The sequence below is a fragment of the Leucopleurus acutus genome, assembly GCF_964270905.1.
Source record: "Leucopleurus acutus genome assembly, chromosome: 9".
NCBI lineage: Eukaryota > Metazoa > Chordata > Mammalia > Artiodactyla > Delphinidae > Leucopleurus > Leucopleurus acutus.
Genome location: NC_139144.1, coordinates 91,568,997 through 91,596,890, shown reverse-complemented (window position 1 = coordinate 91,596,890; position 27,894 = coordinate 91,568,997). Strand labels below are relative to the sequence as shown.

General features: G+C 40.4%; 2 protein-coding genes across 3 annotated transcripts in view; both read right to left on the bottom strand.

The window, feature by feature from the left end:
- Positions 1-6,007: 6,007 nt before the first annotated feature.
- On the bottom strand, positions 6,008-15,461 carry STMP1 (short transmembrane mitochondrial protein 1; the record flags this gene model as incomplete). The annotated part of the gene is made up of 3 exons (XM_082846857.1): positions 6,008-6,908; positions 7,839-7,892; positions 15,306-15,461. The coding sequence occupies 3 exons, from the start codon at positions 15,459-15,461 to the stop codon at positions 6,834-6,836; spliced, it is 285 nt and encodes a 94-aa protein (XP_082702983.1). The 3' UTR covers positions 6,008-6,833.
- A 9,622-nt stretch (positions 15,462-25,083) lies between these two features.
- NUP205 (nucleoporin 205) overlaps positions 25,084-27,894 on the bottom strand; it is a gene marked incomplete at its 5' end in the record, with an annotated part of 80,453 nt that continues 77,642 nt past the window's right edge. For both annotated transcript variants that reach the window (XM_082846801.1, XM_082846800.1), the window contains 4 exons: positions 25,084-25,409; positions 25,970-26,043; positions 26,628-26,756; positions 27,227-27,350. In XM_082846801.1, the coding sequence (XP_082702927.1) occupies positions 25,257-25,409; positions 25,970-26,043; positions 26,628-26,756; positions 27,227-27,350 (480 nt within the window). In that variant the 3' untranslated portion in view covers positions 25,084-25,256. The remainder of the gene's footprint in view (positions 25,410-25,969; positions 26,044-26,627; positions 26,757-27,226; positions 27,351-27,894) is intronic.

Sequence of the window (27,894 nt, the reverse complement as noted above, 5' to 3'; positions counted from 1 at the left end):
TGTTAGTGTCTTCTGCTCTGCCCTCCTTCCTTAGCACCACAGCTCAAGGAAACCTAAAACCGTTCTCACTTCCTTGTATCTAGTCTCTCCAATCAGCTCTTTCTGAAGACAGGAAGAAACAAAAGCCTGTCTTTGTTGCCCCTCAGAGGCTAATCCTCACAAACTGACTAGTCTCACTGGGTTTGATGTTATTCTTAATTTCTCGATCCCTTTTAGGAGTAGAAGGAGAAATCCAAATCATCCTACCTATGCACAGAGAGTGACACCAGTGACTTCTCTTTGGGGGAAAATCTCACCTAGAACTTGAGACCTAATGTTGCCTCATTTCTCTCAAGTGTTTCTATCGTAAGTTCTCTCCACAAAAAGGCAGTTCTTAGTAAGTCCTCTTTGTGGCAATCAGTACTCTTTTATCACTACTCTGATTCCTTTTTAAGTGTCTCTCTTCAATGGCTTCTCTATACCTTGGCACCAAATTCCTGTAAAGAAATAGTCCCCTTCAGGAAGAGGCTGGTGCTGTTCTCTCTGTCAAAGGAAAAGGAAGTAGAGAAAGAAGACACATTGAGATTCGTGTCTCTCTCTTCACTCATCACTAACCATCAATACCACCGTGCTGGTTAAGTGTCGGGAGGGAGAAAAAAACGTTCATACTTGTCTTACTAAGGAGGCCGAAACTGTGATTAAGACCATAGCACTATTAATGATATTTGACAGACTTTCTTCTGGAGGTAATGAGTAGTTCGTCCCTGAGAAGACAAGCACAGAAAGGTCCAAACACATCAGTCACTTTCTACAAGTTAATGAGCCTCTTGAGGGGAGGGGAGATGTCTTACGTCTCCTAAAGTCCCCAACAACTCATACAATATAGTAAACTGTACCTGCTCAATAAACGTTTCCTTTGAGAAAAATCACTTTGGAAATCCAGGCCTCCTCCTTCCTCCTGTACTATACACCCTTTCCCCCAAGACAGAGGTCCTTGCTATAGGACTGGATGAAGCTCCCAGGCCCTCCAGTCTTCAGGCATTACACATTTCTGATTTCTACCATCAGTTACTTGCTAAATACACCTTATGGGAAAAGGAGGACCCCATAGTTGCTGCACTTCTTGAACTGATTTTAAGTTACTATTGATAACACGTGCAGTTTTCCCATAATAATTAACCAATAAGTTACTCCCTTAGTTTACCAAGTATCTGTGAGTTATAAAATTCTTTTGTGCCAAACTTGCACCAGGTTTAATCAGGAATATTACTGCTTCTGCCAATTAGCTTAAGCCAAATTATCTGGCCACTTATAAAAGTGAATGAGCCCATATGAAATACCAGTATTAGGTACACTACGCCTGGTTTGACGAAGCCAGATCACTACAGTCACGTGGCTTTAAAATGTTCGGGGAGTGGGGGGGGCTTCCCTGGTGGCGCAGTGGTTGAGAGTCCGCCTGCCGATGCAGGGGACACGGGTTCGTGCCCCAGTCCAGGAAGATCCCACATGCCGCGGAGCGGCTCGGCCCGTGAGCCATGGCCACTGAGCCTGCACGTCCGGAGCCTGTGCTCCGCAACCGGAGAGGCCACAACAGTGAGAGGCCCGCGTACCGCAAAAAAAAAAAAAAAAAAAAAAAAAGTTCAGAAGAGTCAGAATGTCACTCCTAATGTCAGGGTAGCCAAATCCTCGAATGTCTGACCTATTACAGAACTTAGACACCAAGCCTTTAAGTCAGACAATAAGACAAAGGCACAGATAAGATGATTCTGGGAGTATAAATAAGTAAAAAGAGAAAGAAAAGTTAACTTAGAATTAAGTTGACTTAGAATGATTGGCCCCTGTTCAGCTATTTGAGACCCTGACTCACTCCGAAAGGGAAAGCAGTGGAGCCCCCCTGCAGCTGCTGCCAGGTCCGCCAGTCAGCTAAGCAGCCAGCTCAGAAAGGGTGTTTACTTTGGTCTGGTCAGTAGCCTGAACAGCACTGTGTTCTCCCCAGACCACAGATTCAGGCCAAAGAAGATTGCTCGTTCCAGATATGACTAACAAATGGTCAGCTATGACTAACAATTCTTTGTCTTCTAAAATCACTCTGCTGTTGGACAGGAACTACAATAATAGCTGTACTTACTAGTCTTGTCTCTTGCAAATATATTAAATTTGATTTCATCTTCTCGTATCACAACTCTACATGGGCAGAAAAGCTATAAGTGATCATCTTATACCAGCTCATTTTATAGATGATGAAACTGAGAAACAATAAGCACAGTTGCATCTTATTCTCGATTATACATCAAATTTGCTTAAAGTTGTCTCTCAAATTCCTTTAAGTCACCCATGAAGTACAGGGTATACTATCTTTTATGTTAGTATTTACATGAAAAAGACTCACATGCCATCTTAGGAAGTAAAAAACAGCTAGTTTTTCCTCCATTGTCAAAATAGATCCCTGTTTATTTAGCTGAGCCCAAATAAAGCAGGTGGCTTTAGGACCCTGTTTGAAAAATACATCTGAACACTAGAATCACCCTCACACACTACTGAGATATCCAAACCATTAAAAGAGAAAGGGAACTGACAGCACCCGAGGGCACAGGGAGCCATCCTGGGGCTGTGCTCAAGAATGAATGCCGAGCACGCTGCCCGCACTATTTACAGGGCCCCTTCTGCTTGGCCCAATCCTGTACAGCTGTACAGCTAAGAACCAGGCAACCTCACTGCACTTTTCCTAAGCAGGCGCAGAACTCAGATTTTGCAATGTCCCACCCTGCCCCATGCACTTTCCACGAATCTTCACTGTTGGGTTGTTTCTCTCCCAGTGCCTCAAAACATGCCATCCACTAGGTCTTCAGTACTTGACTACATGGCACCCAGATTTAGGAAAGGTATAAACTGAACATTGGAAAATCCAAGTCTCACAGACTCCCTATTAAGATCAGGCAAGGTCTCAATATATTTCCCCTTCACTGCCCTGTTCCTTTCCATAAGGCAAGGCCCTAACAGTCAGTAGGGAAAGAAGAACTCATTCATCTGTGTAAGGCATGGAAATGGTATGTGCAAAGTCCGAGCCGGGAAGCTGAAGGAAAGCCTCATATGCTCCAGTACGGTATATAGTGTTCCTTCAGGAGGAGTAACAGAAAAAGCATTTAAAATGTGAGAGAGCTCTGCAGAAAAACAAACATCAGCATAGTACCTAGGGAGTGAATTGCCCAGTGGAAGTGAAAACATGATGCATGTTTATATGCTCCGTGAACCCGTTAAGTACAGACGACTGGAAAACCCACACATCCCAACTTTTCTCTAGAGTCACACAAATGAAAACTGAGTAAATGATTTAGAAAGAGGGGGCTTCTCTGGTGGCGCAGTGGTTAAGAATCCACCTGCCAATGCAGGGGACACAGGTTCGAGCCCTAGTCCGGGAAGATTTCACATGCCATGGAGCAACTAAGCCCGTGTGCCACAACTACTGAGCCCATGAGCCACAACTACTGAGCCCGTGTGCCACAACTACTGAAGCCCACGGACCCACGTGCTCAACAAGAGTAGCCACTGCAATGAGAAGCCCACGCACCGCAACAAAGGGTAGCCCCCGCTCACCACAACTAGAAAAAGCTCGCGCAGCAATGAAGACCCAATGCAGCCATAAATTAATTTTTTTTTTTTTTTTTTGGTACGCGGGCTTCTCACTGTTGTGGCCTCTCCCGTTGCGGAGCACAGGCCCCGAACGCGCAGGCTCAGTGGCCATGGCTCACGGGCCCAGCCGCTCTGCGGCATGTGGGATCTTCCCGGACCAGGGCACGAATCCGTGTCCCCTGCATCGGCAGGCGGACTCTCAACCACTGCGCCACCAGGGAAGCCCCATAAATTAATTTTTTTTTTAAAGTTCACTATGAGTTAGAAAGAAGGAAATAAAATTGTCCCTTTAAATCAAAACTGCTTAACTGTATAAAACACTAAATCAGAAGAGACATCTAAAGACATCAACTGGTAACTTCAACTCATAAAATACAGTGCCTTTTAACAATTTTAAGTAAGGTTCTTTTGTTTTTTTCTCTCCCTTTGGTTTTTTTTTGGTTTGTTTGGGAGGGTTACAGTTTAAGAATAAGCTTTCCAGTTCAATGTATTTTTTAGGTTCCCAACATAAACCCTGAAGTCTTATTTTTCACACGTGAGTAACCTTCAGTAGAATTTTATGTAACCCTCTTAAGTCAGGTGTAGCAAAAAGTTTCCTTAAGTCACATCAGCAGTTGTTTTCAAACTTTTTTAAAAGAAAAGAAGGCATGTCTTGCAATGGTTCTTCCCATCCCTCCACTGCTTTGTAAGGCAAGGGCCTCTACAAAGCACCCAGGAAATGTACCTTTCAGTGCCACAATCACAATAACCACACCCCTTAAAAGCCATGATGGTTCTGGGTTCCTCCAACAATATATCTCAGTGAAGATAAACCTGCCTGAGAACTCCGAGCTCCTTTCACTCCTGCAAGAACCTAAAACTAGGAGAGGGGCTCTGAATGGTGACCAGGAAGTCAGCCTGCGTTCACTGTGTAGCAGTTTACACGGTGAAGGCGATTTGCTGGGTGGCTCCCACTGGCAGAAATGATCCTGTCATCGAGGTAAGTGTCACTCCTGAGGGAAGCTCCAAGTCCAAACGAGCTTTGTTTACAATATATAATTATAGGGACCTAATTTTCCAATGTCCAAGTGACCCTCAAAGAAGCCACTCTGGGAGAACACACGCACAAATAACAATGCTCCATGGCTGATAACAAGGGATCCTCTTTGGAAACAGTTTCCCAAGCTTGTGGCATTTTGAATACCCTCAAGGATGGTAAACCTCTAGCCTTCGAGGATTTGGTCGTTCAAGATCAAACCTTGTAAGCCAGGTGGTATGATCAAGGTGCATACTACAGATTTTCATCAACAAAGAGAGTAACCATAGAATAATGACAAATTTTGCACAGTTCATAAACTGGCTCCAAAAGTGAGTGCAGAAAAACAGAAGTATTCTGACCAAAAGCAACATGTTTGGACTAATATCTACTATTTATTGGACAATTTGCAAAGCACTGTGCTACACATCACATACATTATTTCTACTGTTTCTCATGGAAGCCCTATGAGGTAGGTATTGTATCCACATCTTACAGAGAACACAAGTTTCAGAAAAATAAGCTGCTTGCCCCTGATCACACTGCAAGGGAGAAGCCAACCACAGTATGATCCTAACCTGTCTCACGCACCAGTACAACCTGCAGGGACAAAACTTATCTCCATGTATGAAAGATCCAGGTTTCCAAAGAGAAGCAGAATCACTTTATTTTATAATCACATTTAGTATCAGTGGCATCACTGTCTGAAAATAACAGTCTCTAAACCATTCTTCCAGTTTACTAATTCTGCTAAAATGTCTTCAGAAATGGCGTCATCAGTGAAGCTGCCCAACAAGCCCCCTGGAACCAAACACCCAGTGAAATGGGCCTTTATTTATATTTAGTGCAAAATACACTTCCAGGACTTTAGCTTGGAGCTATCCCCCTGCACAGATATGTATAATAACATTAGGTTCAAGGTTATCACTGTAATAGCAACAGATAGGAAACAACCTAAATGTTCCTCAGGAGCAGATTAAATAAAATTATGGTATATTCATTCAGTAGAACCTTATGTAGCCAAAAAAAGGAAAGAGTTTCTTTGTTCCTTACCTACTGATATGGAATGACCTCCACTGGGGAAAACACTGTATATAGTTTGTTATCATTTGTATAAAAACCCCCATGTACATGGGTTTGTTCAGGCACAAAATCTTTCGCAAAAGGATACAGGGAACTAGCGAGTGCCTGACTCCAGGGAGAGGAACTAGGAGCTGAGGGACAACGCAGATCACTTTGTACTGACCCAGGGGAAAAGTTAGGTATTTAAACATTTTTATCAATTAAAAAAAATTATGGACTGATTATACACTTGAAAAATTACAAGAGTAATTTATGGTTGCAGAAAGAAAAACACAAAAAGTCTTCTTATGAGAATCACTATAAAGTTATAATTTAAATACATTTTTTTAATGTAAAAAGGCATAAAATTTCCTTTATAGACAACTTCTCATTTATCTACCATGTAATGTCAAATGTGCCTGTAATCCCATAAAATAAGTATGATTCTTATGAGAAAACAGAGCCAGATCAAATGCATCGTTAGGAAAAAACATGCATACTAGACTATGAATTCTACTGAGGACAAAGGCCATTACTTTAAATACTTTTCAATTCCCCAGTTCCTGACAGGGTTCTCAGAACAGAGTTTCTTGGTTAATGAATAGCAAATTGATTCATTGGTTAAATTAGCAACTATGGAGCTTCCTGACAACAACATAAAATTAGTGGATAACTCACCAGAAACTGGCTTCTAGATTTTCATTTTAATTACTATTTTGAAACAACATAATTTAGTACCAAAGGTTTAAACACCCAATATAATTTCTAGACTGTGAAATCAGCATTATTTATATCTCATCAGCTATACAAAACTCATCAATTTTTCTTTTGAAAACGGTAGTAGAAATCCCAAAGAATAAGGGAGAGACTACTAATTAAAGGTTACGTTTACTAATCTAGCACCACAATTCCATTCTCAGGACCTCCCAAATGGCTGGAAGGAGGAAGGGAAGAAGTGAGGATGTTGGAAAAGTAAGGGCTGTTCTTAACTTGTGGCCCCATTTGTGCTGTAAGGCAATGCAGGGTCTAGCAAAGAAGAAAACTGCTGAGGCTGGAGATGAAAACAAAAGCTTTTGGTTCAGATGGTAAAGGAGGCCCTCAAGAACAGTAGAATCAGTTTATCCAGGAGGCAGTGCTGGAGTTGGCCTCATGAACTAGGGGGTTTCTTCTTGGCATCCACGTCCTTTTTAATTTCTTCAAGTTTTTTAGCCAGGTTTGGTATCTTTAAAGAGAAAAGAGATTATTATCATTTCGCATCTACCTAATCAATATTTTTTCATTTCTCTTCCTCTAAAGATAAATGGATTTTTTACTTTTCCTCTAAAAGAAACCTGCTCAACAGTGGTCTTTCTTAGCCTCATAACTGCCTAAGAAGGATACCAAAAGATGTAAGTTAAAGTAGGCTCCCTCCCCAAAAGCCAGAACCTGACTTCTACTTTTATATACCCACTTAGCCCCTCAATCCAGTGCCAAGTAAAAGTTGTACATATAAACAATAAAGGTGACATAAATTAACAAGCACCTGCCTAGAAGACCACATGACTCAAGTGAAGGTTGACAAAGGGAATTCCCTTTATCACACTAAAAGCTTCACTATAAAACAAATCAAAAGTTAATATCATGTTTCCCTTCCTTATCTCTTTAAAATAAGCATTACCTTTTAGGATCCCCATTCATGGGCATTTGTGTCACCTGATTTTCAAGTTCCCCAACTGTAAAGTGAAGCTAATACAACTCTCTACTTCACAAAATGCTGTTCTCCTTAAATGTGTTGCACTATATGAATCCACCTCCAAATTACTCAGTCATCTCTACTACTGGGTAGGGTGCTGAAAAGATTATCCAATTTAAGTATCACTTGATTTTCCATAGAACTGTAAGAATCTAACAGTGTTACTCTATGCTAACAAACCCAGCTCAGGATCACCATGAGACCACCTAAACTGATGGGATTTTTGCACTCCTATGGTGACAGGTGCTTCTGTGAGTTCTGTTATTTTTTCAAACAATGGAAAATCTTTCTACAAAATTCAGGACTTTTTCCTCAGACGTATGGACCTTGTTTGCTGGAAGGCATACCTTACTTCAGCAAACACAAGTCACTATGTATTAGTTACGTGAAATGAAGGAAGACGTGAATATGGTCACTTACGTCATAGTTCTGAGCCAGATACATTCCCACCACGTTGCCAAGAGTAAATCCAAGCTGTAAGGATAGAACAGGAAGAGTCACACTGGAGACGGAGCTCTGTGCCATCCAATACCACACCAGACTACATGGATAACATTCTCCTAAGGAGCGCAGGACAGTTATAAGACCCCGATGTCCAGGCTAGGGCCGTGCATAGCATGAAATTCACATCTTTCTTCTATAAAATAAACACAGAAATATCCTCCCAAAAGGTTAAAGAGTATACGAAAGAATATACGGTAGCACTGAACACATCGACCTTATAAATATTTGGCTGTAAGTTCTAGAAACTCAAGCCAAAATTCCGATTTTTGTTGTTAAAAGCCAGTTTATTTATTTTTATTTTTTTGGTTTTGAGATTTTTTATTTCTTGCTACATCAAGTAAAAAGTATTCAATCTTAAAAAGCATTCGGCTAAATCGTAGGATCTTAGAAAATGAAGGGACCTTCACAGTTCAATCTCCTCATATTTCAAGAGGCACCTGAGGCCTAGGACATGGCCATTCATAACAGGAGCACAGGACAACCTAAATTAGATTCACACTCAAACACTAAAATATACAGTGAGATAAAGCAGGAAGCTGACATGCAACTGAGACAGCACATGGTTTAGCACTCTGCCCTGGATGGAGTCTAACGGGCAGGGCACTTAAGACCTGCAGAGAACACAGGTCCCCTAACCATCTCTTAGTTAGTGATAAGAGAGACAGGCACGATTTTTAGAGAACTGTAAGTGTTTATCCCACTGGGTGACTCTTCCTGAACAAAACCTGTTTCATGAAAATTTAAAGCACTCCCTTCACACCAAAAGAGTTTCAAAGTTCCTTAAGACTGGAGTTTTAATGATGATCTATAACTTCCTGGGTTTTTTTCCCCAATAATAAAAAATCTCCAACTGAACACCTAACTCCTAATGTTATAAATGTGAACTGGCGTCTGATTTTTTTTATCATTTTCTTTAATCAGTGTCACTCCTATTCAATACACAGCAGAGGTTAACAGAGAAAAACAAAGCGCAGCACTTAACACTAATGGTCATATGTGGTGTGGTCGAATCGTCTTCAAGTTGGAGAACAGAGAACAAGTTGGAGAACTTCAGAACACAGCTGGATCCTTAATAAGTTTTAAGCTTACTAAGCTTTAAACACCAAAAGCATAATTTAAATAGGTTTGTTGTAAGTTAAGAAGCATAAAAGAGGCTATCAAGTCTAACCATAGACCATCTTCTGATCATCTGATTAATCAAACATATCTTGTGAATATTTTTACCAATGTGCACCAAGAAGCAAAATGATTTTTTTCACTCCTATGGGTTGAAACCAGGCAGTCAGAGGTTTTCCAAATCCAGAAAGAGTATTAAACTTGCTTAAAAGAAGAGGGAAAGGGCTTCCCTGGTGGCGCAGTGGTTGAGAGTCCGCCTGCCAATGCAGGGGACACGGGTTCGTGCCCCGGTCCAGGAAGATCCCACATGCCGTGGAGCAGCTGGGCCCATGAGCCGTGGCCACTGAGCCTGCGTGTCCGGAGCCTGTGCTCCGCAACGGGAGAGGCCACAGCAGTGAGAGGCCCACGTACCGCAAAAAAAAAAAAAAAAGAAGAAGAAGAAGAGGGGAAAAAAATCATCTAAGAATGTTAGCTCTAACACCAAACAGAAAGAACAGAGGGTTGAAAAATTTCAAGAAAAATAAATTAGAGTTCTGGTTCTACCACTGTCTAGCTGTGTACCTTTAGGCATGACACTTAACCTCCTTGGCGCTTTGCTGATCTGAGTTTCCTGATTTCTAAAACATTATACTAACAATGCTCCTTCTATCTCCAACATTCTAGGATTCTTGGTTCTTACCACGTGTGTCTCAAAATAAATATGGCATATCTAATGTGTCTTCATTTTGGCAATTTCACGAGGCATCAGGGCACATGAAAAAAATAGCAGTTATTTTAAAACACAAAACAAAAACCATGGGTCTCTAGACAAGTCATATCCAATTCCAGTTTCAGAATATTGCTAGGTCTACCAATGGGATATTGTAAAATTACATAAACAACATGAGAGAAATGGACACATGAAGAGAAATGTGAGGAAAATGCATGACACCAGAAAAGCATTTATATGTTGTTCATGGGATACTCAATAGACAAGTTTAGACAGGTAAAAAATTTTAATCTGAATAAATAAAGGATCTCAAAAAATAAAATCTAAATCTGAGGAACAGGGACTCATTAGTCTGAGAAGTTAGACTGGAGCCAGAGTATAAAACGGCTCGAATGAGTCTGAAGCCTCTCTGCAGGTCAAGAATGCTTAACCTCCTCCAGGCCAAGACCTGGAAGCCTCCTCAGTGGTCCATCTGGATGGCTGGACGCTATCACCATGGTCTTCCTCCACATCACAGGGTCCCCCCACAGTACTCCCTGCAGACAAGATAGTGCAGAAGGAAGGGAAATGCCTTCTTCCCAAGCTCAACACTAAATACATCACTATTATGTCCTCTCTGCCATCATTTTGAAACTTTAGGAATACGTAGCTTCTTCTCACAAACATACTGGGGACAATAAATGGTAAAACACCAGAAGTTTGGGGACTGAGGAGTGACATGAGCGAAGTAATGTAAAGGACAAACAGGTGAGAAGAAATCTGAAAAAAATCCTCCCAAATACATCTGGCCTCCAAAGGTTTTGATTAAAGGATTACAGTCCCTTATATCCTGAAAATCAATTTCATATCCAGCCCTGTGAAAAGATTATAAAATGGTCTCTATCTTAAAGAATTTATATGATGTATAGAAAGAAAAGCTACATATAAGTAAAATAGTTATATAACAACAGAAAGCAGCACCCAGCACAGGATCTTGACTGTAATAGATGCATGAAAAACCAGAACTGAGTCATGAATTAAGTAACAAAATGAGTGATACAGAAGTGATTCTTTTAAGAAACCATACCTGAAACAGATCAGTGTACCTCAACTTGTTATTAAAGGCTCTAAAGATGCTGAGGAAGTGTTAAAATTTAAACTGGAAAGGGACATGACTGTGGAGAATCAAAGTACAAGATAGGAATGACAATGTGATGACCTGGATAAAAGAAATAGGCCCAGTTAGAAAAGTGGATTTGAACTAAAAACTGGAGAGAAACTACTAGTACAGAGAGCTGGGTAGGGCTAGCTGATGGACTTCAAAAAACAAGCAATGGAGTTTAGTTCATTTACAAAATGGTGGGGAGCCACTGACTGCTCTTTACCAGCAGCAACGTGATGAAAGCCCTGCTTTGCAAGCACTCACCTGACAGCTGTTCCCAAAAAAGGCTGAAAAAATACAGATTAGAGAAGGCACACGGGAGAGCAAGCAAACACGAATGAATTGTTTTTCTTCTTTAAAATCAATGAAGATCAATGGAATAGAATAAAGGGTCCAGGAATAAACCCTTACATTTATGGTCATGTGATTTTCAACAAGGGTGCTAAGACATCCAATGGGGAAAGAATGCTGGGACAACTGGATATCCACATGCAAAAGAATGAAGCTGGACCCCTACTTTACATCATAAACAAAACTTAACTCAAAATGGATCAAAGACCTAAATGTAAGACTTAAAACTGTAAATCTCTTAGGAGAAAACATACGAGTAAATCTTCATGATCTTGGGGTAGGCGATGGTTTCTTAGATATGACACCAAAGCACAAGTAACAAAAGAAAAAAATAGATAAATTTGATTTTATCAAAATTTAAAACATTTGTGTTTCAAAGAATACCAACAAGAGGGCTTCCCTGGTGGCGCAGTGGATGGGAGTCCGCCTGCCGATGCAGGGGACACGGGTTCGTGCCCCGGTCTGGGAAGATCCCACGTGCTGTGGAGCGGCTAGGCCCGTGAGCCATGGCCGCTCAGCCTGTGCGTCCGGAGCCTGTGCTCTGCAACGGGAGAGGCCACAACAGTGAGGGGCCCGCGTACCACAAAGAAAAAAAAAAGAATACCAACAAGAAAGTGAAGAGCACCCACAGAATGAAATAAATATGTGCAAATCATATATCTGATAAGGGACTTGTACCCAGAATACATAAGGAATTCTTATGAGTGAATGATAAAAAGACAACCCAATTTTAAAACAAGCAAAGGATTTGAATAGACACTTCTCCAAAGAAGATATACAAATAAACGGCCAACAAACACATGAAAACATCATTAGTCATTAGTCATTAAGGAAATGCAGATCAAAACCACAATGAGGTGTCTCATCGCACCCACTAGGGCGACTTAAATCCAAAAGATGTATAAGTGTTGGCAAGGATATGGAGAACCTTCATACATTGCTGGTGGGAATGTAAAATGATGTAGTCACTTTGGAAAAGTCTTGCAAATCCTCAAAAAGCTGTGCACAGAATTACCATCTGACGCAGCAATTCCACTTTAGGGTATATAACCAAGAAAACTGAAACACGTACCTACACAAAAACTACATGAATATTCATAGCAAGATTATTCATAATAGCCAAAAGGTGGAAACAACCCAAATGTCCATCAACTGGTGAATGAATTAACAAAATGTGGCATATTCACACAATGTAATAATAATCAACCATAAAAAGGAATGAAGTCCTGATTCATGCTACAACATGGATAAACCTTGAAAACATTATGCCAAGTGAGAGGCAGTCAGAAAAGACCACGTATTGTATGATTTAACTTAAAGGAAATGTCCAGAATAGGCAAATCCAGAGAGACACAAAATAAATTAGTGGTTGTCCAGGGTTAGGTGTGAGAGGAATGAGAAATGAATGCTAATGGTATGGAGCTTCTTTGTGGGGGGCAATAAAATATTAGATATAAAAATTAGATAGTGGTGATGCTTGTACAACTCTGTGAACATATTGAAAAAACACTAAATCCTACTAAATCCACTAAATCCTTAAATGGGTGAATTGTATGATGTGTGAACTAACTGTATCTCGAAACTATTAAAAAAAAAAAAAACAGTAAGATTTGGGACCTCCAGGGCTTCCCTGGTGACGCAGTGGTTGAGAATCTGCCTGCCAATACAGGGGACACGGGTTCGAGCCTTGGTCTGGGAAGATCCCACATGCCGCGGAGCAACTAAGCCCGTGCACCACAGCTACTGAGCCTGTGCTCTAAAGCCTGCGAGCCACAACTACTGAGCCCATGTGCCACATCTACTGAGCCCACGTGCCACAACTACTGAAGTCCACGTGCCTAGAGCCCACATGCTCCGCAACAAGAGAAGCCACTGCAATGAGAAGCCCATGCACCACAACAAAGAGCAGCCCCCGCTCGCTGCAACTAGAGAAAGCCCACGCGCAGCAACAAAGACCCAACACAGCCAAAAATAAAATTATAAATTTATTTTTAAAAAATGTCCATGTGTGTTACAATGTGTAAGAATATTGGAAAGCACTGAGATGCAGTATCCAAAAGCCGAGGGAGGAGGGATTAAAGAGGTGATTAAGAGTACCAGGTGCTGCTGCTCTGAGAGATAAGAAAAGCAATACATTACCCCAGTAACAGTACAACAGGCAGTGTACACAAGCCACGAGCAGTGCCCATCATATCAGGTTTCCCTTTAAAAGCTTCAAAAGTTTCCTTACACCAAACTGGCTAAACAATGCTGCAATTAAGGAAGCTACTGCAGTACAAGCAAGGGGAAAGACGCAGCAGGACCACAGGAGCAAGTTTCGATACAGGGATGATGGGCAAATATTTTAATCCAAGGAGAAATGAACAATATCTGAGTCCTTACTGTCACTGTTTCAAGTACTTTAATGTATTAACTCATTTTTAATCCTCACAATAAAACCATGAAGTAGGCTCCCATTTTCAGATGTGGAAACTGAAGCATAAAGAATTTAAATAACTTGCCCAAGTTCCCACTGCTTAAAAATGATAATTCAAAGGCAGGAGTCTGATTCTGGAATCTGACCTCTTAAGCACTAGGACATGATGGCTGGTCACAGGTTAAAAGCTCGAGGAGATCTCAGGGATCATCTACATCAACCCCACTGTTTTATAGATGAAATGGCTGAAAGCAAGGAGAAAGATCTGCCCAAGTTCAAATGAGCTGGTGAATCATTTGACAGAGTTAGAATCAAGGTAAAGTTATGCTATTACTTCTTTCAACAAATGCAATGAGGAGGTGGGAGAACATCCGTGTTACTTCTGAGCTAGGAATTTAACGAATGGCTTCGGCATCTCTCCTTAAATGCTGAGAATTCTGAATTTGCATATCAGTCACAACCATATTCATACACAGCAAAAGTTTATTTCAAAGCCAAATAAAGTCACTCTGCAAAGGTACTTAGAAAGTTAAGTGTAAATGAACCCATGTGCTTCCTTCCAGTTATCAATGAGCTACGGCTGTACAGGAGACTCAATTACATCATCTCACACTTTGGGGCTGACACTGTTTTTAACCTGAGTGTTTCCTACAACCATATGGCAGTAATTATTTCTACTGACTCCTAAGCTAATACCCAGTTAGGACACTGGAGAAACTTCCAGAAGCAGAGGTGTAGCCGTGTCTTGTTTAGGCAGTTTATGTCAAGGATACTCTCTTTCCGGCCTAGAGATTGAAAAATTAATTACCATCTCAAAAAGGACAGAGGGGCACTTTTTCTTCTTTAATCTCTTTCATAAAGAACGTAACATTTGGGAAAGTATCTCATCCCAAGAGCACTCAATTTCCATCGGCCACCTGGAAGGTATTAGAATACCTGCCTCTTATCAGAATCAGAATTTAAACATCCAGTTTTGAAGGCACGAAAACCTGGAAGAAAGACTTTCACCTGGAAGTTTGCCAAGTCCTCCTGAACCCTTCAACCAGGCAATCTTTGAAACACATGGGGCTTTGCCAGAAAACCCGCTTTTAACTGAAAGACCCATGAAAAATAATTTGTTTACTCATGGTAACAGTCGTTTTACCCTAGAGTGAGCATTTTGGAAAAATTATTTGTACACCAGGGCCTGACTCAGGCCAGCAACCAGCCATCCTCCGTCTGGAAGCTATAAAAGGTCTGATGAGGGCTCCCCAGGCCTCTAATTCTGGCGGTTTACTCCTTTAGTTTATTCCTGGCCCTCCTACGTTTTCAAAGACGCCAACCAGCAGGGCTCTAAGTCGACGGGATATGTGTCTACGTCAGGGGGTGGCAGTGCAGAAAAAGTCATTAAGGACCCCGGGAGCCTTAACTCGAGGAATACACAAAGCACGCGGGCACGTCACAGAAGAGCTTTGAAAACGCACGCTCTGACCCCTCAAAAGTTTTAGGGACTTGAAGGGAGGCAGAAAAATGCCGGCCAAAGGATTTGGGTGAGGCAGAAACAAAACCCCGCAGCCCACCCCGCCAGGCAACTAGCAGGCGCGGGGGGCAGTGGGACCCGACGGACCCACGCCCAGGGCTCCCAGCTCGCTCCTCGGCAGCTCCACTCACCAGGAACTGGAGCATAATGTCGGCAAGAAAGACTCGTAGGTCAGCTACAGCTCCGTGGGCCGTCCGAGGGTGCCTCCTCCGGCGCGACGGGCGGAGCCCGCGGCCGACTTCCGGTTCACGCCCCGCTCCGCCCCTTTGGCACCCTCCGCCTCGCATCAGCCGGAAGCGGCTCCTGGCGGCGCCTGGCGGAGCTCCTCGGGATCACCTCCTGAACTGACCGCCCGGCGCGAGCGTGCGGGGCCGGCTAGGAGCAAGTCCCAAGCCCCAAGCCGGGCTTGCATTAGCTTTGAACATTCAGATTCCAGGGCCCAGTCCTCAAATCCCGCTTCTGTAAAGCTGGGTCGGGGCCCAGGAATCTATATTATTAACCGGCATCGCCACACTTATGATGCACAGCCAGTCTTAGAACTCCCTGACCTAGAAGGATCACAGGAGGCGGTGGTTCCCATCCCCACGTGCAAAGCGAATCACCTGTGGAGCTTTTGCGATATACTCCACTGGGGCCCCACGCAGAGTTGTATTTTTCAAAAGCTCCACAGATAATGCTGTGTAACCTGCGTTGAGGATCTGTGATAGAGGTTAAGTAGTAAGATGGAGGCCTTTGGAGTCTGGCACAGCTGGGTTCGATTCATGACTGCCGTGCACTTCCTGGGGCAGCCAGAAACGAGTTACTTAACCTCCCTGAAGTTTGCTTTTCTTCAGTGTAAATGGGGCTAGCACCAGCTCCCTTTTTGAATTGTAGGGGGATCAAATGAGACAAGGTAAGGGATCCATAAATGCTTGTCATGTGTCAGGTGTGGACAGTGAGCTCTGGAAGACCTCTTCCTGGCCTCTCTGCACACAGAGATGCCACCTCCTACTCCTGGTCTTCGAATCCCTCTACAACCTCCATCAACACACACACTTACAAAGTAAGACCACCGTCTTCTCTTTGCTCTCAGCCTTTTGAATTCACCCTTATCTGCTATATTAAGTAGAACTCTGGTTTCAAATAGTAAAAACAAAATCATATTAGCTTAAACCAAATGAGAGTGTATTATACAGTAGACAACAAGGAGGAATAGGAAAGCTATTAGGAATTAAGCAGCATTTTCTCTCCATTTCTGCCCTTCTCCATACATCTGTCTCATTGTTCTCTCTCTTTGCTTTACGTTTTTTTTCTGCTTTCCGGAATATGGCCACTGTTACTTAAATTTACTCATTAAATGGTCCATCCAATAGAAAGACTGGATCACTCTTTCATTACTATTTTCAAATACCTGGGAAAGGAATGATGATTGGTGTCAGTTGCTTTCCAATCAATTGTAACTAGAATGGACAGGGTCTCTTTGAACTGAAGTGGCTGCCAAGAGGAAGGAGATGCTGGTAGATGGCTGTAACACACTCTACTTTCCAATATGTCTAGGTTAAACCTTGAGTCAGTCAAGCCTTGACCAGGGCTTCTCAAAATTAATGTGCATTCAGATAACCTGGGGATCTTGTTAAACTGCAGATTCTAATTCAACATATCTGAGTTGGGTCCTGAGAGTCGGTATTTCTACTAAGCTCCTAAGAGATGCTGCTACTAGTGGTCTGTGAACCATGCTTTGAGTTACAAGACACCAGACTATAAGCTACATGAGGGTGAGGACTTTATTTGGTTCACAACTCCATTCCTAGTGCCCAGAAAGTAAACACAGTATTTATTGAAATTCCTTGTATAAAACCTTGTCTCCTTCTTACAGATAAAGCCTTAAATGAAGTCTGGCTTTTCCCCTAAGGCCTTTTCAAAGGCTCTCTCTCCATAACCCCAAATAACCACGAGGCATGGAAAAGGCAGGATTCTTTGACTACTTTCAGGTTATTACTTAAATGTTCTCATATTTTAAAAACCTCCTTTAAAATTCATGTCTTCCCTCTACCCCTTCACAGTGCCTTAACTTATTGACTTCCTTAGGCAGTCCCCCCATTCACTGAAGGTTTGGCATCTAACAGCCTTCCATTCAGTCCCAAGCTATCATCATCATGGGTGACTTCAAAGGCCATGAACATTTGTATGTTCAAAGAATCCTTACCTCTAATGACTTTGATCCTCACACCACTTCAGCAATCCACCATCATGTTCATAACCCACACTTTGTCACCTCCTGGACCTGCTCCACCTGTGAAGTATTACATTCCAAAATCCTACCTTCTATCCTATCAACTCTTTGACCTTAGCCAGATGTCCAGTCTCTCAGCTGTTCCATATTCTCACAAGCTATGAGCTTCCTCCTGGTTTCACCCTTTTCTATCTGGTCTAAACCCCCAAGAGATCAGAACTTCAATCAAGGACCATTAGCCTCAAATTTCATATCCATTGCCATTCTGTGATACCTGCATTTCAGAATTTTAATTCTTGATCAGTCTGCCTTTTTCAGTTCCATACCAGTGATTCTGAGCATCAAACGTATAACATGGATCATTCAACAAATGATATTGATCTAATGAGGTTCACTGTTATTTTTCCACCTGGAAAGAATAATGTTGGGTTCCTACTTCACACTTTACACATAAATAAGTTACAGATAAATAACAACCTAAACAAAACAAAGCAAAACAAAAAAACTATTAATATCACTAAAAAGGGAGAAATTCTTTTATAATTTCCAAATTTGAAGGTTTTTCACATGACCCACATGGTACAAAACCCAGAAGCCATAAAAGAAAAGACTGATAAATCAACTACATACAAATAAAAAATTTTCTGTATGGCAGAAAGGAAGAAAGAAAGAGAAAGAAAGAAAAACATTATTTGTAAAATAAGTGACAAGGCCTAATTTTCTTTATGTAAAGAGCTCCCACAATTCATTGAGACCAACAATCCAATAAAATGTGGTCAAAGGATATGAACAGCTCATAGAAAAGGAAATACAAATGGCTCAAACATATGGAAAGATACTCAGTGACATTCACACTAAGAGAAATGTAAATTACTACCATAATGAGGTGTCATTTTTCTCCTGATTAGCAAAAATCAAAAAGCTTGATTATACACTGTATTGGAAAAAGTAGGGAAACAGGCATAGCCATACAGTACTAATGGGGATACAAATTTTTGTTGTTGGTGGTTTTTTTTTTTGGCTGCGTTGGGTCTTTGTTGCTGCGCGTGAGCTTTCTCTAGTTGCGGCAAGCGGGGGCTACTCTTCGTTGCGGTGTGTGGGCTTCTCATTGCGGTGGCTTCTCTTGTTGCACAGCACGGGTTCTAGGTGCGTGGGCTTCAGTAGTTGTGGCTTGCAGGCTCCACAGCACAGGCTCAGTAGTTGTGGTGCACGGGCTTAGCTGTCCCGCAGCATGTGGGATCTTCCAGGACCAGGGCTCAAACTCGTGTCCCCTTCATTGTAGGCGGATTCTTAACCGCTGAAGTACCAGGGAAGTCCGGAAACAAGTTGTTAAAAACTTCTGTGGACAATTTGGCCAAAACTATCGGAAGTGTAAATGAGCATATCCTTTATCTCAGCAATCGCATGAACTTGTGTATATTCAAAAACATTCATCGTGGCAAAAAAAAAAAAAAGAAAAGAAAAGAAATGTTAATAAATAACTGAGTAAATCATGCTATATACATACATTGAAATACTGTGTGTATATGTGTGTTTGTGAGAGAGACAGAAAGAAAGGGAGAGGCTTTATATGTGTTGATATAGAAGGATCTTCAGTATAAGTGGAAAAAAGCAAAGTGTTAGTATGGCAAATAGAAAAAGAAGAAAGAAAGAAAGAAAAACATCATTTGCACCTATGACAAGGGACTAGTTCCTTTATATAAAGAACTCCTACATATCTGAGGCATATGACAGAGGCAATATTACCAATCGGTGAGAAAGCACGGGCTATTCAATGAATCATAAAAAGAAAACTGATTATCCACATGGGAAAAAAGTAAGTAAAGTAAAATTAGATCATGGACATCCACATGCAAAAAATGAATCTAGACACAGACCCTTCACCAAAATTAATCAAAATGGATCATAGACCTAAATATATAACACAAAACTATAAAACTCCTAGAAGATAACATAGGAGAAAACCTAGATAATCTTAGGTATAGTGGTGCCTTTTTCGATACAACACCAAACACACAATCCATGAACGAAATAAATGATAAGCTAGATTTTAATAAAATTTAAAACTTCTGCTCTGCAAAAGACATTATCAACAGAGATAGAAGACAAGCCATCAACTGGGAGAAAACATTTGCAAAAGATGAATCTGATACAGGACTGTTATCCAAAATACACAAAGAACTTTAAAACTCAACAATAAGAAAACAAACAACCTGATTTTAAAATGGACCAAAGACCTTTACAGACACCTCACCGAAGGAGATATACAGATGGCAAATAAACATATGAAAAGATGCTTCACATCATATGTCATCAGGGAAATGCAAATTAAAACAACAAGATACCACTACACATCAATTAGAATGGCCAAAATCCAGATCACTGATAGCAGCACCAAATGCTGGAGAGGATGTGGAACAACAGGAACTCTCATACACTGTTGGTGGGAATGCAAAATAGTACAGCCACTTTGGAACAGTTTAGTGGTTTCTTACAAAACTAAACATACTCTTACCATATGATCCAGCAATCGTGCTCCTTGGTATTTACCCAAAGGAGTTGAAAACTTATGTCCACACAAAAACCTGCACATGGATGTTTACAGCAGCTTGGATCATAACTGCCAAAACTTGGAAACAACCAGGATGTCCTTCAGTAGGTGAATGCATAAGTAAACTGGTATATCCAGATAACGGAATACTATTCAGTGCTTAAAAGAAAAAAAAAAGAGCTATCAAGCCACGAAAAGACATGGAGGAAGCTTAAATGCACATTACTAAGTGAAAAAAGCTAATCTGAAAAGGCTACTTACTATATGATTCCAACTATATGACATTCTGCAAAAGGTAACTATATGACATTATGGAGACAATAAAAAGGTCGTTGGTTGCCAGGGCGGATGGAGAAATGATCAGGCACAGGCAAATCGCGGAGGATTTTTACAGCAGTGAAAATATGATGTACGATGTTACAATGAAGGACATATGTCATTATACATTTGTGCAAACCCATAGACTGTACAACACCAAGAGTGAACCCTAAGATAAAAACCATGTACTTCAGCTGATTATGATGTGTCAGTGTAGGATGTAGGAACATCCTTGGTAAAAATGTACCTGGTGAGTGATGTTGGTAACAGGGGAGACTATGCAGGTGTAGCTATAGGGAGTATTTGGGAAATCTCTGTATCTTCCTCTTAATTTTGTTGTAAAACAAAAATTGCTCTTGGGGCTTCCCTGGTGGCGCGGTGGTTGAGAGTCCGCCTGCCGATGCAGGGGACACGGGATCGTGCCCCGGTCCGGGAAGATCCCACATGCCGCAGAGCGGCTGGGCCCGCGAGCTATGGCCGCTGAGCCTGCGCGTCCGGAGCCTGTGCTCTGCAATGGGAGAGGCCACAACAGTGAGAGGCACGCGTACCGCAAAAAAAAAAAATTGCTCTTAAAAAAAGTATGACAACTGGAAGTGTTATCAATGGTGTGCACGAACAGGAGCTCTCCCTATGGGTAGGAGAAAATTGGTACGATCCCTAAGAAAAATATTGCAATGTCTAGTGCAATTGAAGCATTTAATCTCCAACTCAGGATTTCCATTTCTAGTTGCATAATCCAGAGAAGCCCTCTTATATGTATGACAATCATTATTGCAGCACTGATGGTAATAGCAAAATATTGGGAACTTAAATGTCTACCAGCTCACCAATAGTAGAATGAATAAATTAGGGTATTTGTAAAATGCAATACTATAATTCCATAAGTATAATAAATGAGCATGAGGGATTATCAAAAACACAATGCTAAACAAAACAAACAAAAAAACCAACCTGCAAATTGCTTCATAATATGACGACATACTACAATGACACAGACGGTCCAGTTGTCAAGACTCCACGCTTCTAATGCAGGGGGCACGGATTCCAGCCCTGGTCAGGGAACTAAGATCCCGCACCGCATGCAGTGCAGCCAAAGAAAAGAAAAAAAATAACCTGATGATACACATATATAAATTAACAACCTGCAAAACAATACTTTGTAATGCCTATGAATACACATATGTAGTGGAAGTATAAAGCATAAATGGGAAAGAACAACAACAAATGCTTGATAATGTTTATCTCCGAGAAGGAGGGATGGGAATGGGATCAGAGAATTCACAGGAACCTCAACTGTATATATTTTTTTAATTGAAGTATAGCTAACTTACAATACCGTCTTAGTTTCAGGTGTACAGCATAGTGATGTGATTCAGTAGTTTTGCAGATTACATTCCATTATAGGTCATTATAAGATAATGGGTATGATTTTCTGTGCTAAACCATATATCCTTGTTGCTTATCTATTTTATATAGTTTGTACAATATCTGTTAATCCCATACCCCTAATTTGTCCCTCCCCCTCTCTCTCCCCTTTGGTAATCACAGGTTTGTCTTCTGTATCTGAGTCTGTCTCACATATACATTCATTTGTATTATTTTTTAGATTCCACGTATAAATGATAGCATATAATATTTGTCTTTCATTGTCTGACATTTCACTAAGCATAATATTCTCTAGGTCCACCTATGTGGCTGCAAGTGGCAGTATTTCATTCTTTTCTATGGTTAATATTCCATTGTATATATACCACATCTTCTTAATCCAATTGTCTGTTGATGGGCACTTGGGTTGCATCCATGTCTTGGCTATTGTAAATGGTGTTTCTATGACCATTGGGGTGCATGTACCTTTTTGAATTAGTGTTTTCATTTTTTCTGGATATATACCCAGGAGTGGAACTGCTGGATCATATGATAGTTCTATTTTTAGTTTTTTAAGGAAATTCCACACTGTTTTCCATAGTGGCTGCACCAATTTACATTCCCCATATTTCTTTCTTTAGAAAGATCTACAGCAAATATAATTAAAGATTTGATAAAATTAGCTGTATGAAATGATAGAGTGAACAGAACACCCAGATGGGCGTTTATTACCTTGACTATATTATTTGTATGACTGAAACAGTATGCAATTTAATAAAAATATTTAATTGGAATGAATGAGAAAAGCTATGGTTGAAAGATTTTTTAGAAACAAGATATTCATGGTCTCAACGTATCAAGCCACAGATTACTCATTGCAATGGGAAACAGAGAACCTTTACAATAGAGATGGTTTGTCAAATACTACCATAACCAAATGATCAAACAATATAATGGGACAAACTGATACGTACCTCCTGATATGACACGCCGAGGCATATCACCTGAATAATTGCAGTATTCTTGCCAAAAATGTTTAACCTGAATCTAATAAAGAAAAACCAAATACCCTTTTCAAAACAGCTAAAAAAAGTCAATGTTGTAAAAGACCCTCTCCTCCCCCAAAAGACAGAGGAACTGTTTCAGAATGAAGGAAGCTAAAGAGATAATTAAATGTAACGTGTGATAATTAAATCCTGGGTTTAAGAAAAAGTTCTAAAAGTACATTTTCGGGGCAACTGAGACAATGTGAATATGGACTAAACATTAGAAAATATTGTTGGGAATTCCCTGGTGGTCCAGTGGTTAGGACCCCTCGCTCTCACTGCCAAAGGCCCAGGTTCAATCCCCGGTCAGGGAACTAAGATCCCACAAGCTGTGAGATACAGCCAAAAAAATTTAAAAAGGTAAACATCTTTAAGTGTGATAATTGTATTGTGGTTAGGAAGGAAATATCCTTGTTCTTACCTGCTGAAATATTTAGTGATAAAGTGTCATGATGTCTATGACCTACTTTTAAATAGTTAAGGAAGCAAACCAGTATATATACATATTAAAAAAAGAGATAAAGCAAATGTGCAAAATATTGATAACTGATGAAGCTAGGTGAAAGGTATATGGGTTCATTACTTTTCTTTCAACTTTTATGAAGATTCAAAGTTTGTCAAAATAAGTTGGGAAAACAAGAGACAAATACTTAGAAAAGACTAGATTGTGTATGACTGCTTTTATAAATAGCTCAGCTAAAGCTCAGACAGCTATATTTAAACATCACTAATTTATCAAAACTAAAACACTAATAACTAGGAAGAAGGTACTCACCTCTTTTTGATTTTCTGATTCCACCAAACTAATTAACTCAGTAAAAACATATTAAGATCCTATATTATTGTTGAGGAATAGATGAATCTACCTTTAAATGCTAAAACATTTTTAAACAAGCCATCTAAAATCTCTTTCAATCTCCTTTGCTTTGCTGAAGAGCACATGCTGCATCCAACAGCCTCTCTCCACGCCCCAGGAAACAGTGCCGAGTCAGGTGGCGTGTGCCTTGAGTGCTAGCCTCTCCCCATTGTATTTATTACACAAACAGCATTTCTGGTCAGTCTTTTAAAAGTAGCATACGTGCAGCTGCAATCGTTCCTTCTTCTCCCTCCCACACACTTCACTGCCCTAATTTTGACCCCCAGTCTGCTGTAATTTTGGAAGAAATGATGGGAAAACAAAATAAAGAAGCTTAGTAAATCCCAAATCTTAACTAATTCCAAATTAGCTAATATCTCTGTCCTGCAGAAGGCTTCACACTTCAGAGGTTTATAAGATGCTTTGAATCTGTGCCCCAGGCTCTTTTTGATTATTTCTGTGTTCATGCCTGTGTTCCACATGATAAAGTTTACCATATGCCTCACCAGTGGAGCAACAGCCAGTATTACTATATCTTGGACCAGTTAATTATTCATTCACATCCCTCTAAGAATGCTATTTATTAACAGGATGCTTTCCAGCTAAGGCTTGATATTTATAAGCGGTGGGCAGTAGATTAATTTCAAAATACAATAACAATGACAAAGCCTTTTATAAATGCTTAAAAAGCCATGGAAATTTTATTATAAGATTAAGGGTAAAAACCCCATAACACCATAGAACTAAGTGTTAATTTTCTGCCACTACCTTAGAGTCAAGACTCTTTCCCCTCTCAGCAGTCTCTTCTATATATCAGGCTGAAATAATTTTTGGCTGGAAACAGGAAAATGGACTTTCAGATGAGGTAGTCACATGCACATAAATACTATCGGGCAAATTGGGTAAATTCTTTTTTATTTATTTATTTATTTATTATTCTTATTTATTCTTTTTTATTGGGTAAATTCTTTTTCTCTAACTGCAGCCATCCTATTAACTATATGAGAAATACAGGCAGATGATTTATTTGAAAAGTTCCACAAATATTTTAAGGAACAAATGCAAGTGATTATTTTATCATTTACATGCAGAAAAGAAAAAATAATTTTAGTAAAGAGATGGCTTGACTTTAAAGAGCATTATCATAAAAAGTGTAATGTAGGGCTTCCCTGGTGGCGCAGTGGTTGAGAGTCCGTCTGCCGATGCAGGGGACACGGGTTCGTGCCCCGGTCCGGGAGGATCCTGCGTGCCGTGGAGCGGCTGGGCCCGTGAGCCATGGCCGCTGAGCCTGCGCGTCCGGAGCCTGTGCTCCACAACGGGAGAGGCCACAACAGTGAGAGGCCCACATATCGCAAAAAAAAAGTGTAATGTAGCTATAAAGAGAGAAAAAATTAGAATTTTCAGACCATGGCTTTAATTTAGCATTCCGAATAATACCCCTGGGGGAAAACCATCACTGTGGAAGGATTATTTGTTGAATTCCTGATAATATTGACCATATTCTAGATAAAATTTCAAGAGACTGACCACATATTTGTTTTTTTTAAAAAGTATTTATTTATTTATTTTTTACTAGTGAGGACGAAACCAGGCAAAGAAGTTTACAGAAAAGAAGTCCATATATAAAGAAAGAAATAGCAAAATATCTTTTGGTCATAATTTAGAAAGAAACTATAAAAAGGAGACAGTTTTCCCCAATTCCTCTCTTCCTCAGAAGAGCATAAGCACGGGCTCTCAGTTCCGTGATATCCTCAGCAAGCCTCGGATACGTCTGACAAGAGCTTGTATGAAACTATAGCGAGATCGAACTTTTGAATACAATCCTTCAATGTCCAGAAGTTTCTTTTGTAGTGATTCTCCAAAAGCACTGATGGCATCAGCCTGAAGCTACAGGTAACGCAGGTGACATTTCATTATTAAGTAGTCTCAAATATTTCTTTTATTCTATGTCTTCCTATTTTAAATACCTTTGAATTTTTGTAATGTGGTCCTTTCCCATGTGCCAAATTAACTCGACATTCACATTTTCCACCCTAGAATTTACTGGTATGATACTAATGTTTTTCCTTCTTTCCGTTGTTGCATAAATGCGTAAAACTTAAAATTTGCTTTAAATAGCAATAACTATTGATATACGGAGTTTCCAGATCATGATGCTTACCCTTACTGAACTCTTACTATGTTCTAGGCACTACCCTACGAGTCTCACACATGAAACCTCATTTAATTCTGACAAAATGCTTAGAGGTTGAATTATCATTCCCATTTCTGAGCTGAGGAAATGGAGGCTCAGAAGCTAAGTAAATTGTTCTGAGTCACGTACCTAATAGGTGGCTATGCTAGAATTCAAACCAGGTCTTTGGATGTAAACTTGAAAACTATTATCTTACTAATATACCAGGCTTTACTTTCAAAAAAAAAAAAAGAGTATGAGAATAGAATGTTACCTGGTCTATATCATGTTGGCTCACTATAGTCAGCCCACTTCTAAAATCCAGATTGCTTTCCGAAGCGAAGGAATCTAGAGGTAAAGACACAGTCAAACCAGCTCTGCAGGTGTGTGTCTACTACACAATGGAAGAACCCGATGACAATGAACCACAGCACCGTGAAAAGCATGGGTCAAGACTGAGAACTCTATTTCAGCTTTCAGTAAATGGAAGCCCCTAGGAAGCATTTCACTGTTCTAGGCCAGGGTTCTCAAGCTTTCCTTCTGTTTCTTGCCACCTAAGGGATCCAATACACGCTCATCAGTCACAGAAGGGCCCTCGAGCAACAAGAATCATGGCCTAGGCTGACCCATTTCCATTCTTCTGGAAAATTATTTGTGACCAGAGGACTCTGGACCTGGGTCAGCCATTAACTGCAAGAAGCTGAGAAGGAGCTGAAGGCAGCCTCTACAATGCTCTGTCCAATTTCCCATGGACAGAAGGGAAAATACAAAACATAGCTATGCCTAGTAACTAAGTAGCTCTTGATTACCTAGTCCACCCTGTTACTGTTCAGTAACCTGAACAGTAAAAAGCAGATTAAATGTAACTAGTTTTTTAAGGTGCTAAAATCTATAGGCATTTATGGTTCACTAATTTTCAGAATAAAGTTTACCTTGTAGCCTTCTGCTTTTAAATAAGGTCCTGGAGGCAAATAAGGAGTCTTGAGAATCCGTGGGTGTGCAATGTAACAAGTAGTACTCCAGATGGCGCCAGAGAATAAACAGACAGGTCTCTGTGATAACTATAGAGGAGAGCTCAGATTAAAGGAAAACAATCTCATCACATGATTTTGCAAAACAGTTTCTAAGCAGGAGGGAAAAGAAGAGACTGCACCATTCAGTGATGTACCACAGCCTCAGTCTAATAAACTGGACGTAAGGTCTCTCCAGAAAGCAGCAAGATGTGCTGAGAGGAAGGAGGTGGAAACTGTGGGATGCTGTGCCAGCATAGCCTTCAGTGTCCTTGTCTCCTGTCCGGACAGAAAGTGTCTGTGTATATTATGAGGATTACTAGTTACTCTAAAAGGTAAGAAAAATATTTTCAATTTAGAAATATATCACACATTTAACTAGAAAAAAACTAACAGTAATTATGTCCCTTTCCATATGATTTTGATACCCAAGTAATGTGAAAATAAGTAAACAGTTCCCACATTTGAAAATTCTCTTAAAGGTCACCCTTCAAGCCCCACTATGATTCCATTAAGGATACAAGAACAAAGGGAAAGCAGTTTAGCTCGATTGTTGATCAGCTTCACCAAACGGCGTCTTGCTAGAACATATTTCTGGGTAGTGGAGATTTTATCAACACCAGCAGGCATCACAGACTGACACAACTAAGAAAAAAAACAAACACAGTATTAAGAATGACATATATTGTAACAAAAATTTAATGAAAATCTATACACTATAAGTAGTCACTTGTGATACGTACTGTGAAAAACATTCAAATAAATTTAAACATCCTTGCAGACAAGAGTTAATTATCTAATTAGGAAGCTAGCAATTTTAAAAAACGAGAGCCAAAGAAGCAGTTGAATTCACAAATGAACGTTCATCTGCTGCTTTTTGAAAGTCCAGTCCCTGAAACAGACATTTCCAATCTGCTGAGGGGCCAACCAATCCTGAATTTCTTGTCAAATTAAAACAAAACAAAACAGTGGGATTTCCAAGCAGTAAGTGTCACAATGCCATGTGGAGAATTTCTATAACAGCTGTCAGGTATCTTCTGAAGAAAATGTGAATTAGACTTGCAGAGCATAATAAATATATGATCATCAACCAGAACCTCCCCTGATCCCTTCTCCATCTGGCATACTTGCAAGCACAGTGGGTCAATTTAACGTGCAGACACTGGGTTTGGCAGCAGGTGTTCTACAG